This window comes from Talaromyces marneffei, chromosome 2, assembly GCF_009556855.1.
Source record: "Talaromyces marneffei chromosome 2, complete sequence".
In the NCBI taxonomy this organism is placed as follows: Eukaryota; Fungi; Ascomycota; class Eurotiomycetes; order Eurotiales; family Trichocomaceae; genus Talaromyces; species Talaromyces marneffei.
In genome coordinates this window covers 2,276,597-2,296,273 of record NC_072349.1, presented here as the reverse complement: position 1 = coordinate 2,296,273, position 19,677 = coordinate 2,276,597, and the positions used below count along the sequence as shown (strand labels likewise).

Genomic DNA, 19,677 nt, shown 5'->3' with positions numbered 1-19,677 from the left:
GAAAGATGGCCGCGCAGGCCACAGATGCACGGGTTCAGCGCGAGACCAACTTTATAAACACCATTTTGAACGGCGATACAGCCTCTGTAGGGCCGTCTTCACATCTCTCTCATCAATCATCCCATGCAAAACGTCCTCCAAGATGGGAAGTCCCCGTCGAAGAGCTGCACACAGTCGAAGAACGCGAGCCACAAAAGGACCATAGTGAATCGTCAAAAAGCCGGACGGAGAATGTAAGTGTTGAATCTCTGCATTGTTGCAATCTCCTTTACCGGGCGAGACTGGACTGGAGCCTCACCCGGAAGAAGAAGAAAATGATGATGATGTTAAACCAGGCGATGAGGCAGCTGGGATCAGCAATATCCCAGTTCCGGAAGAAGCAGTATACCCAGAAGACCTGCAACCACTATTGCAGAACCTAGTGGAAGAAGAAATCTACAACCACACAGTCTGGTCGGTAATTCGCACCCACCACCGTGCTTTGCCTACCAGACGGGCGCAGTATTCAATCCAAGTCGCGACTTTGGTCCGCGACTGGCGCTTCTCGCGTTAGGGTATGGCAGACAATTATTCACGAACCCGTACTGGTTTTATGGACCGTTTGCGACGTCATTGACCGGATGTTTTATGGGGGGATTCTTGTATGATTTCATGATCTTTACGGGTGAAGAGTCGCCCGTTAATTATCCCCTGGATGGGACGAAGAGGCCCGTGAAGAAGAGTCGGGCCAAGTGGTCGCGGAGACTTCATCTAACTCCTAAAAAGGCGAAGGGTAAGATGGTTCAGTAGGGTTCTTCATATGTATACAATACTATATATGTATCCAAGCAAGCGTTGCATTATAACGAATGACTTGACTACGATTTACTACATTTGCAGATATGTCGAATTGACTCTTCTACTCTTTTTTTTTTTTTTTTTTTTTTTTTTTTTTTTGGCAAAAAGGCGATATATCATTCGTCTGGCGGAGAGCTAAGCAAACGCTTCATGCATTGTTCAAATTGAAAGAGAGAGAGAGAAAAAAAGTCCATCCCACGCAGATGTAATATGTAGCAACGACAAGGAAGAAAATAATACAGCATCAAACGAAAAGAACCTATAGACCGAACTGATACAACATATGAGTTTTAATGTGTTCCCGAGATCATAACCTCCATAGCGAAAAGAGAAAAAAAAAAACCCCCAAATACACGAATGAGGACCTCTGCCTTCCTCTGAACGCCCTGAATATCAAAAATACAGTTAAGCCCATCTAAAGTAGAAAGAGAACTCAAATCAGTTCGTCTCCATGGCTTCAGAATCGGCTTCCTCTCCATCCACGACGCCTAGTAATTTTGCGTAGGGGACGGTGACCCGTTGCAGGTCTCGATGCTTACCTATTCAAATGACTAGTCAGTAGCCGTAAAGGTTTTTTTTTTCTTTTTCGAAAGGTGCTGTAACATACCAAGAGCAATAATGACTTCTTTAAGTAGCACATCCCGCGGCCAACCACAAAGCCTATCCGAGCTCTCAGACCAATTTCGCCCTTCTTTTTCGGCCTCTGATAAAGCTCGCTGTGCCGCCGCTTCAACAGAGGTACTACCACTTTCGTCATCATCGTAGTCGAAAATACCGCCCACAAGAGCTTTCAGGAGTTCTTCTACTTTGCCGCGTAGCCCCTCTGCCCCGATGCGTTTCGCGTACATGGACAGATAAAGACGGAATTCCTCTTTGGCGCCTAAAGACAAAGCGGCTGCCATTCGGTTTTCGAGGTGGGCGATTGAGACACTAGACTCGAAGCTCTCGTATCCTTCTCGAGATAGCAGGACCTTGATCAGGCGTTGGAGGAAATAGGCCCGTCCACGGAGCAGAGTTTCAGTCGTTGTGTTTCGTTCCAGGAAAGGAATAATGCCCGCCGAGATCTTTTTCTTCTTGCTCTCTTCGCCGTTCTGACTGCCCATGGCCTGCAGGTTGCTTACAGAGGCATCTGTTGTGTTCCAGTATTGACTGCCGACAGCCCACCATGGCTCCGACACCCGTTGCCACGTGTACATGGCTGATGAGTAGATGTATCCCTCACCATTGGTCAGTCCAACCACAATACGACCTTCGGAATTGATTCGTGCCCCGGTGATAGCAGGGGCAAGGATGGCCTGACCAGTCTGAACATGCGTAGCAGCATCCAAGACCGGCTGGAGGGACACAGGAGGGTGAGGTGATGAAACGGTCTTGACGTTCCAGACATAACACATTCCAACTGCAGTAATACACAAGAGCCACGGCCCTTTACTTTCAAGAATGACTGCTTGGGCTTCTAGGACGAGCGCGCTGATAAGTCGGCGTCCTGCGGGTGTCCAAATGTATATAGACCCGTCCTCACAGGCAACGGACCAAAAACCAGTATTACCAGTCGCCAATAGTACGGACTTGGGAAGGAAATCTTGCCATAGAGGTTGGTCACCACGACTAAGGCTGATTCGTACCGGTTCTCGATCCGTCGAACGACCGGTCAACGTTCCAGGAGGCGGATTACGAGCTTCAAACACAAGATCTATTCGTGACTGTTTCGAATCTCCAGAAGGTTCTATTGGGTTTCCATTCTTATCGAGAGCCTGTAATATTTGTGAGCGGATCTTTGGTACCGCCAATCTAAGTTGGCTGATAGCCATGCAAGGATTGACAACGGCGGGTCGAATAAACTCTGGCGTAGTTTGCTGGCCCGTAACCGCTGCTTGAGTAGATGCTGGCATAAGTCCTGTAGTTGTATTTGATAATATCGGTGTCGACCCATTCTGGCTGATAGATGCAATACGTTTCTCCACCTGATTATCCTCATCGCCTTCAATGTGTGCCAGTTTGCGCTTGTTCCCAAAGAGCAATGCCGATAGACCGCCTTTAGGTAGTCCATCAAATGGTTTTGAAAGGTCAAGTACCGACTGTGGCGCATCAGCTCCGACCTGACTTAGAGTCGAAGATGCCACGAGCCGGGGCTGCGGTAACGATGATTCAGATGCGCCAGCACCCGACACCAGTAAAGGAGCTATTCTCTTCTTGCCATCTTTGGTGTATGTTGGACGCTGTTTTAATCTTTCTAATTTCGCCTGGTACGGATCAGGCTTTTCTTTTTGCTTTTCTTTTTCCGGCTCTTTCCCCTGCTCGGACGGGGTCGTTTGCCCTGTTCCATTCGGTTGGGTCTTTTGTTTCTCAGAGGTTCCGTTTGTGACTACCGTTGGGGTGGATGTAATTGTCGTGGTTCCATTAACCGTAGCCTCTGTATGCCCATCACCCATCAAAGCGCCCATTCGGCCTTCAACGCCTTTGATTTCTCCCGCCTTGCTCTTTTCTTCAAGTAGTAGACCATCGGTGGTTTCTGCAATACCGGCGCCTCTTCGATTCGTACCAAATTTCGTCAAAGACCTCTCATTCTCCTCTAGCGACATGGGATATCCAAGCTCTGCTTGCTCGAATCGAACAGCTAGAATAGTTCCATCCAAAGCGGTGGCGAACAAACATGTACCATCTGGACTCCACGCTAGATCGGACAATGATTTTGCAGATATATCTTGAGCAACCACAATCGGCCGTGGATTGCTCGTAATCCAGACACTGAGAGATTTGTCTCCGCCCGCGCATGCAATCACCGTCACCAAATTATGATGCTCGCTTCCGGATTTGACGGGATGTGCAGAATACAATCGTGGAGAAAACGCGCACACTTCCACAGGTGCCTCGTGTCCGATAAGGTTGATGTCGCTATCCCACGATCCACGGTTTATGATAGCCACCGAACTCACGGGCCCATTCACCGCATTGGCAGCTGCAATATGCAGGCCATCGGGAGACCACGAACAGCGCCGGAAATATGCCGTCAAAGGCGAGCTTTGGAATGGTGTGACGATGTTGGTTTCCAAGACGAAGTTATTTAGTTGGTCATGCGCGGTGGAGTTTGGTGCTGGAGAGCTGAACCGAAAGATCTTCACCGTCCGGTCATCACTGGCCGTAGCAAAGTATTTGTTTGCAGGATCGAATGTAATACCCTTGACATGACTTTGATGGACGGAAAGTGTCTTCAATTTCTCAAACGTATGGCCCGACCAGACGACAACTTTGGAGTCTAATCCTACGGAGACCAAGATAGAAGAATCGTACGACCAGCCCAAGTCCTGCACATCATTGTCATGCCCGATCAATCTCCGAATTGTTCGCCAGTTCTCAACTGGTGGCGCCTCATCAGAGCCTACTCCATCAAATCAGCAATCGCGACCTTTCTATATACAAACCTCCAACCTCTTGTAAGACTTGCAACGACATACCGAATGTAGTAGTGTGAGATGGCGGATTTGCGTCTAATGAATAGACACAGACGATCTTGTCATCTGCGCCAGATGCGAGATATTTGCCATTAGGTGAGAATCGAACGGTGTGTATGGTTCCGGAATGATTGCTCATAGAAGCGAGCTGTTTCGGTTTGTCGGCATAAGCAGGGTCAGCTGCGTTATAGATGGCTTCGGTCGACCATATTCGTACATATCCATCTGTTGAAAAAAAGAGGAACAAGTCAGAACCATACTCCTAGCTCCATAATGAATGGTATTCTTTTTCACTGACCTCCTGCAGCCGTTACCAACCGCTTCCCATCCGGCGAGACGTCGCAACTGTACACTTCGAAATCCTTCCGTTCGCCTGTATTCAATAGTCCGCCAAAGTAAGCTCTCATCATACCAAACCGTATGTTTCCGTGTAAAAGGGTATGCTCGTACCTCCATGTGTCAGCCATACAGGCTTGATTATATGCATGTTGTGATCAATCAATCGTCAACACAGACTTTGCCGGATTTAATCAAACGTCGATTCGTCCTCTTTTCTAAATTGCTGTGCCGACAAACCACTTCAATAGCGTAATCGAGAGTCGCGGATCAAGCATCGCAGCTCCTTAACTAGGGTATAGCGAACGAGTAATCATCCAAGCCAGGAGTGTCCTCCTCGTATCTGGCCAGCGCGCAATAATAACAAAAAGAAAAGGACAATAAACAGGACAGAAATGCAGCACAGTGCTGCTACGCCAACTGCAGATAAATCGCGATAATTGTTGTCGCGGAGAGAGCCAAATCGCGGCGCGGGTTTGACGATGGCTCGAAAAAGTCGCGATTGCTCCACGTTGAGTTGAACTAAAGTACGAGGGCAAATAAAGAGGTTCGGGGATGGCCCAAGCTTTTCCTTGGTCTCCGCCGTTTGGGAGCGATTCTTGCCCAAGTTTGGACCGTTATAAAAGGCCATTGGCGGCAGCCAATCAGGAGCTCAGAACGAGAAAACAAGCGCCATATATCACCTCTTTCCGCTTTGGGGTAGAGTATCTATTGAAAGACGTCGCTTTGGTTATAGTTATACACCTGTCTAGAATACTAGAAACAAAATGGAATTGCAAATATCATCAGACATAGGAACAGTTTTTTTGACTATTGTTAGTACAGGATCCCAACTCCCGCAAAATGCTATTCAAGTGGGTTAGATTACATATGTCGTGAGTATCGACAAGTGGAGAGTATTTTTTCGTAATGAGGAGGGAAATAGAAGTATGGCTCGGTCCAAAAAACTATCGCTTCTGCTGAGCAGTCTGGTCAAACCCATCAAGGACACTTTCAGTGACTGGATTGCGTCCGTTGCCCGACTCAGCCGTCTGCTCGGCCTTCTCAAGCGTTGCCTCCTTATTTGTAGAATGCTCGTGGCTCGCTTCTTTCGTCGTGGGGACTCCCAATGCCTTAGCGGCCAGCGCCTTGGACTGACCTTCAGTGACCTTGCCGTAGACCGAAAGAGCGCTTGCAATCATGCCTCCAATATCTCCAACGTTGCCAGGAACAACCACCGCCGTACCCTCCTTGGCAAGGTTACCGAATGCCTCGACATACTTCTCTGCAACACTAAGACTGACGGCGCTCTGGGCATTTTCCTGTCCATCACGGATTGCCTTAGCAACTGCCTCGATACCCTTGGCCGTAGCCTCCGCGCGCAACAGAATTGCTTCGGCCTCACCGGATGCCCTGTTTATTTTCTCGGCACGCAAAGCCTCGGAGGCAAGGATGACGGATTGTTTACGACCTTCGGCGATGTTGATGGCGCTTTGTCGCTGACCCTCGGAGTCAAGAATCTCAGCTCGCTTAGATCGCTCGGCGGTGACCTGGCGGTGCATGGCAGCCACGACGCCTTCCGGTGCATGAATATCTCGGATTTCGTAACGAAGACAAACAACACCCCAGTCTTGGGCTGCCTCGTTGATAGCTTGTGTGATGTTGGTGTTCAAAGTAGCCCGCTCTTTGAGGACGTGATCGAGTGTAAGCTGGCCGATCTCGGATCGCATCGTCGTCTGAGCGAGTTGGGAAATCGCATATTCGGCGTCTTCAACACCGTAGCTACAGCAAAACACTATTAGCTACATCAAGTATTCATAACAAAGGAATATACATACCTTGCTTTATATGCATCAACAACCCTTGTGTAGAGAACTCCATCAAGCTCCAGCGTCACATTATCGGCTGTAATCGCATTCTGACTGGGTATCTCTATAGCAGATTCCTTCAAACTCTTAACGTACGCAATGCGATCAATAAAAGGTATCAAAATAGCCAATCCCGGTTCTAGAATACGATGGAACTTGCCCATCCGCTCGACAATCCATGCCGTTTGTTGGGGTACGAAGCGAACGACAGTGTTTGCGGGGAGCGTGTTTCGATTCGAGAAGTAGGTCTGTGGGACTCCAGACGATGGCGAAGAGCCAGTCGCGAAGCCGAGAAGGGATGTTTCAGTCGGGGCGTTTGAACGAGTCGAGTGGCTCAGGCTTCGTCGTGAGAGCGTTGTGAGAGCATTGTATGTAGAATTAGCAGCTCCAGCCCGGAGCAGAAGCCGGTTAGAACCATATTTTGAACTCTGGAGGAGCCTTGAAGCTGACCTGGAGGTTACCTCCATCGTGAACAGCTAAAAAGGGATTCGAGTCGGTCTGGATTGTTGAAGGTAGTTGGACGAACAGAGTCACTTGACTTGTTCCTCTCTGCTTACAATACTATTAGCTTAAACTAGTTAGTTAGTTAACTAACTAGTTACGTTACCCCGAGCCTTGGCGCTGATGGCTGACCTCATCCACGGAAAATCATACTCCCGAATTCCGTTGTGATATCAAAGAAGCTAAGTTACTTACTTACCTTTCATGCTAAATATCAATCTACGCACTTATTTCCGACCAGAGAAAAAACATATCAAGGAGATGAGTCTTGTCCTGTTCCTTAATAACTATTATTAATGCAACTGTTTCCGAAACCTTACAAGTCACATGTTGCGAGGCGAATTGACCAACGCGGTTTGAAGAAGCGAGCAAGGAAATGAGAAAGAAAAAAAAAAAAAAATTTGAAGGATAAAGAAGAAAACACCAGATGCCAAAGACAACGATCCCATTCTGCTCGTACTAAGTGGCTTTCAAGCCGCCCACCAGCTTTGAAAGGTAATGAGCATTGAGGCATGAAAATGGTATCATTGCTGACAGAATCTGCTCGATGAAACTCCTGCCACAAATGCAGACATACCCTGATGATTTATGAGACTTCCATGATAGAAATGGCAAAAGTAGTAGAAGAAGAAGAAAACAAGTTCAACAGAAAAACAGAGATACAGCTCACAGAATACTCATGCCATGCAAAAAAAGTCAGAAATCATGGGAACAGTGGGAAATAAGATGGGAGGCATGAAATGAAGTAAAGACAAGTACATCATAAAAGGGAGTAAACGCATACGAACAGGAAGATCTTATCGGCGACAGGTACACTGCCTCTCAACGATGAATGATAATCCCATCGATTATTGCGTAACCTCGAGGTTAAAAGGAGGTGAGTCCGTGTGATTTTTTTCGAAATATTAAATTCCCTCTGCGGGCACTTTTTTTGTCCTCTTTCTCGTGCAAATGCTCGCTAAACCACGAAGAGATGGAGGGAACATGAAAGAAGAAATATTGACGCATTGCTGAGAATTTGAACTCTATCGAGACGGAAACTTTTGAACCCACTGAGCCGTGCGATCGTTATGAAAACCCGGAAACTGGAAAATAGAAATGAAGCATAGCCCTCTGGGAGTCGATACCAGCTTGCAGAAATGTAATAATAAGAAATGAAAAGCAATCAAAAAGAAAAAAAAAACTGAACTGAACTGAACCCAGCCGCCGAAATCTCGTAGTGTGCGTTTCTACCGTTTTGTCCAATCTTTTTCGTAAAACATGCTTCGAGTGCCGTCCTGGTGAGAATCATGACAGTAAGTGGTGAGAAAGATCTTTTCGAAGATTATCAGAAGCCCTGACATCCAGCCCTTTAATGCTTGACATTTGACAGCAAAGGTAAACTTCAATATTGCTTCGTTGGCGGTAGAAGGCCGACACCAAGTTTGTGAAAGGAAGAGTGATAATGTATGTTGCGGTAACGGTCGTGTATCGTAGCTCAGAAGGAAAGAAACAATTTAAACGTTCTTTGGTATGAGAATCATAAACAATGCCAATGAGAAACTTGTTCGATTGGGGACAGTCTTCCATAGTCAAGCCTAGAGTGCCGGCACTCGGTTTTGTGTCCATTCATTACCACCAAACGACAAGGGCAAGCAAAGACCATCCAGCTCAAAGATTACTCGTTTGACATTCAGATGCCTCCCTAAAGAAAATGTTAGCGAATCCAGCCAAAGCGAGGGACATGGGAGCCAACCTGCCGTGATTCTCATATGACTAGATAAGCACGACAGAAACTGAACTCCTTTGTATTCGCGCGTTTCATTGATAACCTACATTAGGAACCTCGTTGTGACCACCAACCGAAACGTATGGTGTAAATTCAGGAGCTGCTGAAGATAGCGCAATCTGTTCATGTCCGCCATTTGGTAAACCGTTTGGGGCGGCCTGGTAACCATTGTGATCAACGCCGTTGGTCATGGGTGCAGCGAAGCTGTTTTGTTCAGCAGGATGTTGGAACACGGCTGGGGCGTGGCCGTCGTTTTGAGCAGAAGCGTCGCGCTGGTCAACAGGAAGCACCCATTGCTCCCACTTGTCACGTGGGCGCAAGCGATCTTGTCCGTCCTCGCCGATGATGTATTCAGCATTGCGCAACTGGCGACCACAGTGGCGAAGCATCTCGTAATCTTCAGTGAGATGTCTGATCCTCTTGAAGCCAGCTATGAATGACAAGCGAACAAAACCCTGCGAATCCATATGTTTGCGAAGATACAAGTCCTTGCAGAGATTGTCGACGGAGAAGTAATATTCACTATCTTGAATCAATAAAAATAATTATCAAATACGCAGTCCCAATACTTACAGTTGCATCTGAATCAAGGTGAAGAGATTGAATGGCTCCATGTAGGGCTGGTATGGAACAGCACTCATTGGGCCTGGGGGAATCGGCTGATAGCCCTGGTACACTGTATTGATATCCGGTACAGGGTAGGCAGAGTACAGACCAGCAGAGTTGGGCATGGGGGGCGATCGCAGTGAAAGTCGGTGGTTGACATGCTGGGGCTGTGTGCCGTTCTGGAAGTTCTGCTGCTGCGAGCGCTGACGATCACCAGCGTTGAATTGCTTCGGCACAAACGGATGTTGAGACACTTGCGAATTCTGGAAATGCTGGTTGTGAGGACCGTTGTAGGAATGGCCACCTCGTCCACGGTATCCACCACGGCCTCGTTCGGGTCGCGACTCGCCACGCTCCTTTTGGTGCTCACGGTCACGCTGGAATTCACCCTTCTCGCGGTTGTAGTCTTTGAACTCACGCTCCCGAGGAACGAATCCATTCACTTCACGAGGAGTTTCGACTGACTTTGTTGAGTTATCAAATCGACGCTCATGGTTGGGAACGAAACGTCCGTTTGCCTGGGCGTCTGCGGGAGATGTGCCTGACCGTGGGCTACGGTCAGATGCCTTGTGGGCGGGAACAAACTCTGGAGCTTTTGCAGAGCGAGGCTCGCGGTAAGCCTTCGCAGCATTGTCCACAGGAGGGGAAGATGTCCCATTTGAGGTGGCATTGCCCTCTTCCGTAGCCTTAGGGCGAGTGTCGACACGTGGGCGCTCGGAGTTTGGCTGGAAGCGTCGCTGATCCGGCTGTTGTGCACTGGCATCGGTGGTGGCAGGCTTCCTGGCCGGGGCAGGTAAAGAGTTCGCGCGAGCAAGACCACCTTCGTTGCGACCTCGCTCTGGCAAGTTTGCATGTTGTTTGGGTTGCACCTGGCTGGGCTGAGCAGCAGGGGCGGGTTTAGCGTCAGCTGGAGTTGTTGTACTGTTCGTGTTGCTGTTGGAGCTGTGAGCACCACGGCCTCCCTCGCGGCCACCACGGGCTGGTCGGCCACCGCGACGAGCACCAGATGGCAGTGGTGTGGTGAAGACAGCAGTAGGAACATAGTGCACTGGTGTCCATTTCTCCTTGCCTCGGGTTGACGGGCTTTTCTCAACCTTTTCAGTCTTGTCGCTCTTCTCCTGCGCTTTGCGTTTTTCTTCACCAAGCGCTGTCTGCGGGGTAGGCCATGCAGTTGCATCTGCAACTGGTGGGGGTGCGACATCTGCGGACTCTTCACGAGGAATGCGGTTTGTAGACTTCTTGGGTCCTGAAAAAGAAGCGTTAGTAATGTGAATAATACACGGGCGGATGCAGTCTAATATTACCTTCTTCACGAGGTTTGCCGTTCTCGACTCGCTTCCGGTCCTTGTTCAATGAGTTCGATGCATCAGTCTGGCTATCGTTGGCCGTCTTCTTCTTGTTGGCGGCTTTGGTGGAGTCTGAAGCATTTGCAGAGGCTGTAGCAGGCTTCGGAGCAGTGGGCTTGGTTGCAGCATTGACTGACTTCAAAACTGCAGCACTGGCCTTGACTTTGGCTTCCTGTGCTTCTTTCCTCTGTTGCCACACATTGACAGCTGGTGGAGGGGCGGCCTTGAGCTCCTTGACGGGAGGAGCCTTGTCTGCTGATTTGGACGACTCATCCTTCTTCCCGTCCTTGTCCTTGGTGTTATTCGACTTTTCAGCAGAGGTTGAAGTTTGTGACTTGTTTTCCCAATGGGAGTCGCCATTCATGATGGGGGGGATTTCGTCTTCTTTCGCTAACGTCGATGTCGAAGCGGTTCCAAAGGTTGGGGATGATGCTCCAGAGACTGCGTTCTTGGTTGAGCCAGTGGTAGCCGACTTGGACTCATGATCAGCGATAGATTCCGCTTTTTCAGACTCTGCGGATACAGAAGTTGATGTTTGTTCTGGAGCCGAACTTTTGATCACCTCATTATCTTGAGCAATCTTTCCAGACTGTTCTGTAGTCTTAGCAATTTGCTGTGAAGAAGTTGGCGCAGCTAGCCCTTTAGCGGCCTGTGCATAAGAAAAGGTAGGCACCTCTGCCTTTGTGGCTGTAGTTGCCATTGTGATGTGAATTTCCTCCAAGAGCAACACGATCGCGCACTGGCAGGTAGTGGTGATGTAAGTGCTCAGTGATATTCTATGGCCCTAGGGACCCCACCAAGCTACCAGCAGCACCTAGAGTTGGTCGAAACTGGACTCCTCGCCTTGTTGGTATCTTGTATGATCCCTTGTCGATTGCTTTTGTAGACGCAACGGGTATCGGCTCGACGAAGATATGCGAACGTCGGGAAAATATTCGAGCAATGGATTGTTCCACCGACAGTTGGTCCAAGTATCGTACCGTGTCGGATGAGAGGACTAATACTCGGGTTGCATCGGCGTTCGGCAGTAGAAATTTAGGCAGACCTGAAATCTAATGAATCGTCCGTTCGTGGCTGAGAAAAAGCAGTGTTCAAGTTAGCGAACAGAAGGCCAGATAACTGGAAGGAAGATGTTGAATAATGTTTCGTCGAGCCGTAGCAGCCGTTGATTTGCAAACGAAAGAGAGACGGGAATCAAAACAAGACGCAGTTGGGGAAGGCACTCGTCGTAGAAACACGATCCAAGACTGAAGTTTGCTGCCCGCGAAAAATAGAATAGATGAAACTTGACGGTAGATAGGAAGTAGACAATGGCATACCTTTCTTTCTGTTATTCTCTTTCGAGTCGAGGCGAATGAATCCCCCTTGGAGAAAGTCTCGAACAAAAGACGCGGAATTTGAGTGGTCGAAACAATATCGATGGAATCTCGGCCACCAGAAACAGTAAAGTGTGTCTCCAGTAATTTCTTTTGATTTGCCCTGAATGTAGCACAAATGACGACGACAACAGAGAGATCTTTCAACTGTATGAAGTTGAAAAATGAAAGAGAGCTGACTGGTGAAGAAAAAGGGTGTCGTTTGTGTGGGTGTGGGAAGGTCCCAAAGAGACGATGATGAGGGATAAAAAAAAAATCCAAGCTGAACAATTGCGATCACACAGCTGTTTTAGACACTTTTCCTAAACAAATTAAGAAAAGGTGGTGGACAGCATATAAAAACAAAAGCCCACACTTAAGAAAGGAATAAGTGCATAAAAGGGAATTGAGAAAGAGGGAAGACGAAAGATTTGGAGTAGACGAGGGAAAAAAAAGAATAAGGACGTGTGGAGAGGAAGGAAGGTTGGAAATGGTTAGAGTGGGTGGAAAGTGTGGAATCTCTTGAGGGTAAGAAAAAAAGTTCTTGACGGGTCTCCTCTATCTGGGTACGGAGGATACAAGAGGACTAGGGACGAAGGAAGAAACTACAGCAAGCAGCGACTCGGGTCGGTCGTTGGATAATTGTAATTTTATTTATTTTTCCCTCGTTTCTTGCCCATTTAGCAGCATTGCGACCCTAGGATTGATTGCCGGACTCCGGCGACCAAAATAATTCTTCAGTGTGTTTTCCTGTGGGTATTGGTAACTAGGGTAAATTGACTAGGCAAGTGGGAAAGAAAGGCCATGAACGTTATTTGATTAGGACATTTTTACTATTTTGACCTGAGTAATTAATGCTAGCATTGAAGTATTCTCTCGTTACTCCGTTCAGATGGAATGGAGGCTTTGATATGTGTGCCTGGCAGCCTTACGTAGTAGATTAATTACACTGTAAGATTCTGTGTATCGGCGGGGGAATGATGCTGAATTATGTACGGTGTCCATGATCTCTACCACGTGAAGATAGCCTAGTATGTGCTCACTTGAAGCGTTCGTATAGACCGATATAGCTATCATATAAAATCAAGTTGCACAAAATACGTGCCTGCGAATTAGCCATCGCTCAGTGTGTGCTCTCGGGACACACTCCGATGTCATTCATGTACCTACCCATCTATGTGTATTTTACTCCGGAACCCTAAGACGTGCCTTGGAGCATACATATCACTGATGTATTGAAAGGCTGAAACGATCTTGACCGTACGACATCAATGATTTCCCACTGTCCTAACCGAGTATATGAGCTATATAACCTGCATGTACAACCCCGCCGCCGGTTTCAATAACTATTGCTCATCGCTCGTGTTTATGGCATACATACATAATACATACGTACTACTAGTAACTCGAATACGGCCGTTATCCGTTATCCGTCGTTCCGCATACATAGTCCCGTACATGGCTAGCCAGTGTAATCTTACATGCATACACGGTAACAACAAGAATGAGGGGTGAAGCCTCGCCCTACATATAACTACAGAGTATGTATACAACAATACAAAAAGCAAGTTTCTTCGAATATTGGCTACTGCGCATGTATATAAAACTCGGATTCCTCTAGTAAACTTCGGTTGGCAGTTTTCACAGGGGGAAGAGAGAAAAAAGGGACCTGAATCTTGCAAATTGTGGCCCCTCGTCTGAATCCAACTAACTTAACCAACTAACTAGTTAAGTAATCCGTGGCTTTCCTAGCAAATGTAACAAGTACTAGTAACAAGCACCACCACCTGCCCAGGAGTACATGTACCAGTACCTCCTTCCTAGTAAGGTCACCTCAAGTGCTAGTAACTGGTTAAGTGCGCATGTGCATGGCATGACCCCCAAAAGTTACTCATGGCCATTATCAATACGAAGCTCCTCTATAGTAGTACATACTTTTACTACACCCGGGTACCTGATGCCTCAAGCAACCTATAAAAACCAAACAGTCATATGATATCAGATACTTAAATTACTTAGTACATCTCCCACCAATGACACACGCGATAATTTATTACAACGGTGGAGGACTGGATGTGAAGCGACTAATCGGGCCGAAGACTTAGGGCTTAAGCTTAGGCTTATGTCGGACATTTTTTTTCTTTTAGATTTTGTTTCATGTTTCACTTCACCCAACCGTTTGACCTCGGGTACTACCGGCAATCGCTCCGAGACCGCGTCCGCCAATCATCTACCTTGATTTTTAATAGCATTCAAGAATCAAGAATCATAAAAAGCAGTAAACTCACTAGTTACGTAGTTAGTTATCATTAGGGCATTATGTTATAAATACAGCTACAGCTACAGCGACAGCGACAGCGACGGCTACCAGTGTCGGACGGTGACGAGAACTTGCTCCCTCGCATCCAATCCCGACATGGCCGATTGACCCAACCCCCATCGCTGCAGAAGCTGCCATACAACCTTCCGTCTCATCCCCTCCCGAACGGCAATCTTCTCTAATGCATCGGTACCATTGAAGTATTTGACGAATTTCGGCCAGTGCACCTTCAGCGAATCCGTCGCTGCCGAGTCATCGCCTTCATTCTGCCCCTTTGGAGCGTGTTTAGATCGTGGTGCTGCGTCTGGGAAGCGGGACATGATCTCGTCTAGCCATCGGGATTCAAGTGGGGAGGCTCGATGCGGGAGCATGATCAGAGACGACATGTTCAAGTGGGAGTTGCGCTCTATGTAAGAGTCTGAAAGCTGGAAGTGGTCTTCGTCGGATCCGCGCCGAGGGGCGAGGGGCGTGAGTTGGCCGCTGGTCTGACTGGCTATAGAAGACGAGGATTTGGTGCTTGCCGCATCATCGTGGTATCGACTCCCCGTGCTATCGCCGTAGGGTCTGTCCGATGGCGGTGAACTTGCATGTTCCCCAGAAGCAATGTATTTCTCAAGCTGTTCTTTACGCATTTTTTGCTCGACCACGAACTTGATTTCAGGCGTAACTTTGACTCGCGAAAATGTCCTCAGTTGAGTCACCCATCCACCTCTCAGTAGCCAGGCAAGGATCGCAAAGTATGTCTCCTTATGGTCTTTGCTCGGGATAAAAGTCGCATATGGCCGGGGAGTGCCGCTCAATGCCGATAACATTTTAGGCAAACTAGGAAGTGTTGGAAACGTAGCGGCATAGGACTGAGTAGCCTTTTTTAATTGACTTAGATCACAATTCGGTGATACGATATAAGTGTCTCTCTGGTGCAATGGCGGGATAGCCCGAGCCCGTCTCCAGTAAATCAGATGCTGAGCGAGATCGTGAATGGTGTCAAGAGGAATGCCCGACAGCGCCGATATCTGTGCAAAAGACTTATTGGGCCGTGAGCTTCGAATATAGTGTGAAAGAGCTGGAGCTAGTTCGCTGCCTTTTAATGCTTCCATGATGCTCGCCTCGCTTTCCAGAAGGAGCAATGCAAAGTGCTTGGCTAGTACTTGGTTCGGCACTTCGATTTCCGCACCTTGGTCTGCGGTGACGGAATTCGCTGTTGTGAGCCACATGCCTGCCAGCGATGTGTCGTTGCTCGAAGGCAATTCCGCTATCGATGTCGTCGGGGGTATTTGGAAGTCGGCAGAACGTGATTTGAGAGATACGAATGCAATATCTGACTTTGATATTTTATCGAACACGGAATGTATGGCTGCAGCAAGAGACGATTTTGACACGAGTTCGTCGTGCAGATTTTCTCCGGAAACGTCTGGGAGTGTTAGCAATCAAAACTTCGCGTAGTGATTTTATGAGGAAAGTACCTCGTTCTCGCGCCCTTTCTTTTATTTGTAAAATGCGCTGCGCTTCCTTCCATACGTAGTCTGAATGATCCTGTTCGTACTTCAGGGCTTTACTGAACTTCTTGATGACATGTTCATACATCTCTTTCAGATGTATCGAATACTCGAGTACCGGTGGAGCCATGACAAAGACCACATTGAACATGGACATGGTATCTTTATCACTCTCCGGGCTGCCAGTCTGACTATCGGCATTATCTTCTATATCGGTCTTGTCTGCGTTGTCCTCGTCTCTGGAGGATTGGGTGCTGTCAGGAACGTCATTATCAGAATTCAGATTCGCATCGTCGTCGTCTTGGCCAATTTTCGCCTCTCCACTGCCATGTTGCTTCCCCTCTCCGCCGCTCTTGGTCTTCTTCCGCTTCCTCCTTCTACTCTTCTTGCGCCAATGACCATCATCGCGCACAAAGACAGGCCAACCCACGAACGCGAGATCATTAATTCCAATCTCGAATCGCCTCTTGTGCCACGCACGAGACGGACTAAGTAGTTTCTCCCATACTTCAGATGGTAACCCGAAAACAGAGTCAAATACCGCACTGCAACTTGTAGACACCGACCCTCTACCAAGACCCGTCGAATCCGCACTGTCCTCCAAGTCCGCTTTCTTCCTGGCTTTTCCGGAATTGAGAGACGGCGGACGCTGCGAGTCACCACCCGCCGACGAGGCTGTTGTAGAATTACTATCGTCGACATTCGCGGCATTCATTCGACCTGGTCCTCCGCCTCCAGAACTACCACCAGCAGTGCCGCCACCGCCACCAATGAGCTCTTCATCTTCTTCATCGGAGCTGGATTGGCTTTCTTCGTCAGATCCGAGATCGTTTGCGCTTCTTCCGCGACGAAAGTTGGGGCCGAGCAGCTTCTCAAGGTCGGGGTTGGCGGGGGTGTGGAAAACGCATCGTGGTCCTCCACGTGATCTGACGATGAGGAGGACGGCGACTAGCCGTGGTTCAGGAGGGCGTAAAATCGAAGACATGAGTAGAATAAATGGGTGGCATTATGACTCTCATAATGCACCATAAATAAGTTGTAGTTGAATTGTTGAGAGGTGATGGTTTAAAGCTTCTTATCGGTCGATAAGCTAGCCGCGCTAAGCTTTCTCTGGGCTTCGCCCAGTTAATACAGTCACAAGACACGAACACCATTAATAAAAAGTATTGTAGGAGATTTCCATGTCCTAATGCTACTAATGTACAATCTTTGTAATCTTTCGGTCTTCCAAGATATATACAATAAATAAGGGTGATCCCAATGAGCTTCCGCGCCCATCCAAACGCCAGAAAAATGCCATAATCCGATCAGAATGTTTCAGCTGCGACTGATTGCAGAATAGATGCGTATATATCATAAATCAACCTGTCGCATCCTTCTCTTCATTTATTTAATATCACGTTTTCTTCGCCGTCGGATCTTCTCCGGCAGACTTGTCCTTGAATTCGAGGCCAAGATTTTTGAACTCATCGGGAGCCATGAGATTCCTATATTGGACATAGGCAGGAGTCAGCAATCTGCCTGACAAAACCCGTCCAAGGGATACAAAATGAGAGATGAAGACAGAGATAACTCACTTGTCCATACGACAACCCAAATAGCCCTTGGCAAGTTTCCGGCAATCCTCATTATTGACGCCTCCTTGCGATTTGAGGCATTTCAGGTAGTTTTGTATCAGGTGTTTGCATTCGCCTATACACATCTAATCAGATTTTGATCCATCTAGCAACAAGAATGTATTCAAGACACTTGCGTACCGTCATGGTCAAGGGGGAAACTTCCTCGCTCCGGTCTAAAAGTTCGTTGGTCAGCTCCATCAAAACATCTCCTATGGCAAGAGCGTACGTACGGAGTAGGTTTGAAGTTAGCAGCGGCACCGCCTGGAGCTCCGAAACTCATTATTTTGTATGTGTCGTCAGATCAGCTTAATTGATGGGTTTCAAGCAATGCTTTGATGAGCCCATGTAATAATGTATGCAGATGCCGATGAGAAATGATCGACCCGAACAAACAGTGCAAACTAAGCAAACATATACGCCGGCCTCCGCAAATCTGCGACGATTGGATCGTTTTCTTACTACAACAGCTCAACTTCGATATCCTAGAGCAGCCGCGCCAATCGTAGGGTCTAGTCAATGGCACGGACACTGACATGACAATTGATGCAGTGGGTAAAACAAACAAGTGGTTCTTTGGTCGGAAGATGCATACATCCTCTTATTCTCTATCTATCTAAGTAGGTAACTGCCGTGTGCAGCGATGACGTCGGAATATAAATATCGTACTTGACCCCGCTGCCTGGTCTATTCCTATATATCTCTAAATCATAAAACAGTTAATCCCAAAAAATCCAACCTCCAAAATGCCTATGTCAGTAACACATTGCTAGCATACCTAGGTATACCTAGACAAAACTTAGGTAAATGTACTGAATGAGACAGGAACCTCGAAGGCAGCTGCCAATGCGGCGGCGTACAATTTGAACTGCAATCCAACACTCCCGTCCCCTACCAACTCTGCGCATGTAGCATCTGTCGCAAAGTCGCTGGCTACAACGGCAGTGTCAACCTTGGCGGGATAGCCGATACACTGAAAATCAAGAAGGGGGAGGAACTTATCAAGTCTGTGTCCACCTGTCCTAATAGACATCTTCTGTTGGGCACGAAACTAAAATAAAAATATGGGGACAGGAAATACAACGCAATCAAAAACCGCGGCAAAAGAAACGAGGAGACATGCTCGTCAGAGAGAAGCTTCTGCTCAAATTGTAGTACAATGTTGTGGTTGTGGGATCATCACTGGCCAGAATTGATTCATCCTTTTGCGCCCGCGATTGATACCGAGTTGCCGGTGCCGGACGAGATGGTTTGTATTATGGATTCGTCCAAGCCGGCCTATGTACGATGGCCGGAGGGGAAGAAGACGGTTTACAAGGCGTACGGCAATGAGAGTTTGGAGGAGTGGCACAAGAAACATAATCTTTACTATAAATGATGGAGATGAATATAAAAGGTTCATATTGTCTGTATATAGCTATGAAAGAAGGATGCAGACTAAGTCCAAGCATGCGGTGCTTCCCTACTGAGATCTGTTAGCGTCTGGTCGTCACCAACATCAACACAAAATAAAGAGTAGATCTTTATGATCAGTTCTCCAAGGTGAAATAGTTTTTCTTCAATGCCGAGACTCGGTAAGAACACAGCGAAATATTTGTTGTTCATCAGATAAAAAAAGGAATGAAAAACACAATTGCGACTTACCAAAGCAGGACAACAGTCAAACATGGACATCGAAAAAGATATCTAAGCCAATGTTCGCATTAGTATATGGCTTCATACATATATCGAATGATCAACAAGAATATGATAATGGATGTGTCATCTGTATCAGGCTAGCCCATGTTAGCGAGGTTTTCATCACGCAAGGGATTTGGCTTGACATACCTCATTAAATCAGAATTTTCAGTGTAAAATGTTCATTCCGAAACGCAGTTGTGCGCTCAGTCAAACAGTGTGAATAACGTGTTCATCATCTAATGGATGACATCCTTGGGGGAGAGAACTTGGGGGCAGAGAAAGGAGTAAAAATGTACCTGCGAGAGATGATGTTAGTTTTCGATATATCAATCACGCAAATATCTCGTATATATTGAGGACAACTAATCAGCTGACGAGTTCTCAACAAGCAATCCGCCTGCCCAGCACCTGCAAAGTTTGTACGCTTTGCCTTTCATGGATGAAGGGCAAACGGAAGCGTTTTGTCCGCCCGTTCGTTCAAACTTTCCTCATGCGAAGCAAGAAAACTCATGTATAG

General features: G+C 47.5%; 7 protein-coding genes across 7 annotated transcripts; 2 read left to right on the top strand and 5 right to left on the bottom strand.

Annotated features, from left to right (window-relative positions):
• Positions 1–5: 5 nt before the first annotated feature.
• Positions 6–553, top strand: EYB26_003189 (uncharacterized protein; the record flags this gene model as incomplete). Its single annotated transcript, XM_054262492.1, has 2 exons — positions 6–233; positions 281–553. 2 exons carry the CDS (start codon positions 6–8, stop codon positions 551–553), a joined length of 501 nt encoding a protein of 166 aa, XP_054118467.1.
• A 722-nt stretch (positions 554–1,275) lies between these two features.
• On the bottom strand, positions 1,276–4,776 carry EYB26_003188 (uncharacterized protein; the record flags this gene model as incomplete). Its single annotated transcript, XM_054262491.1, has 5 exons — positions 1,276–1,376; positions 1,445–4,216; positions 4,293–4,514; positions 4,588–4,662; positions 4,740–4,776. The coding sequence occupies 5 exons, from the start codon at positions 4,774–4,776 to the stop codon at positions 1,276–1,278; spliced, it is 3,207 nt and encodes a 1,068-aa protein (XP_054118466.1).
• A 796-nt stretch (positions 4,777–5,572) lies between these two features.
• Positions 5,573–6,939, bottom strand: EYB26_003187 (uncharacterized protein; the record flags this gene model as incomplete). The annotated part of the gene is made up of 2 exons (XM_054262490.1): positions 5,573–6,386; positions 6,443–6,939. The coding sequence occupies 2 exons, from the start codon at positions 6,937–6,939 to the stop codon at positions 5,573–5,575; spliced, it is 1,311 nt and encodes a 436-aa protein (XP_054118465.1).
• Positions 6,940–8,773: 1,834 nt separating this feature from the next.
• EYB26_003186 (uncharacterized protein) lies at positions 8,774–11,393 on the bottom strand (the record flags this gene model as incomplete). Its single annotated transcript, XM_054262489.1, has 3 exons — positions 8,774–9,263; positions 9,315–10,593; positions 10,652–11,393. The coding sequence occupies 3 exons, from the start codon at positions 11,391–11,393 to the stop codon at positions 8,774–8,776; spliced, it is 2,511 nt and encodes an 836-aa protein (XP_054118464.1).
• A 3,019-nt stretch (positions 11,394–14,412) lies between these two features.
• EYB26_003185 (uncharacterized protein) lies at positions 14,413–16,849 on the bottom strand (the record flags this gene model as incomplete). Its single annotated transcript, XM_054262488.1, has 2 exons — positions 14,413–15,779; positions 15,832–16,849. 2 exons carry the CDS (start codon positions 16,847–16,849, stop codon positions 14,413–14,415), a joined length of 2,385 nt encoding a protein of 794 aa, XP_054118463.1.
• Positions 16,850–17,260: 411 nt separating this feature from the next.
• Positions 17,261–17,763, bottom strand: EYB26_003184 (uncharacterized protein; the record flags this gene model as incomplete). Its single annotated transcript, XM_054262487.1, has 4 exons — positions 17,261–17,351; positions 17,442–17,556; positions 17,622–17,656; positions 17,714–17,763. The coding sequence occupies 4 exons, from the start codon at positions 17,761–17,763 to the stop codon at positions 17,261–17,263; spliced, it is 291 nt and encodes a 96-aa protein (XP_054118462.1).
• Positions 17,764–18,226: 463 nt separating this feature from the next.
• EYB26_003183 (uncharacterized protein) lies at positions 18,227–18,858 on the top strand (the record flags this gene model as incomplete). Its single annotated transcript, XM_054262486.1, has 3 exons — positions 18,227–18,234; positions 18,306–18,485; positions 18,555–18,858. 3 exons carry the CDS (start codon positions 18,227–18,229, stop codon positions 18,856–18,858), a joined length of 492 nt encoding a protein of 163 aa, XP_054118461.1.
• Between the last annotated feature and the right edge of the window lie 819 nt (positions 18,859–19,677).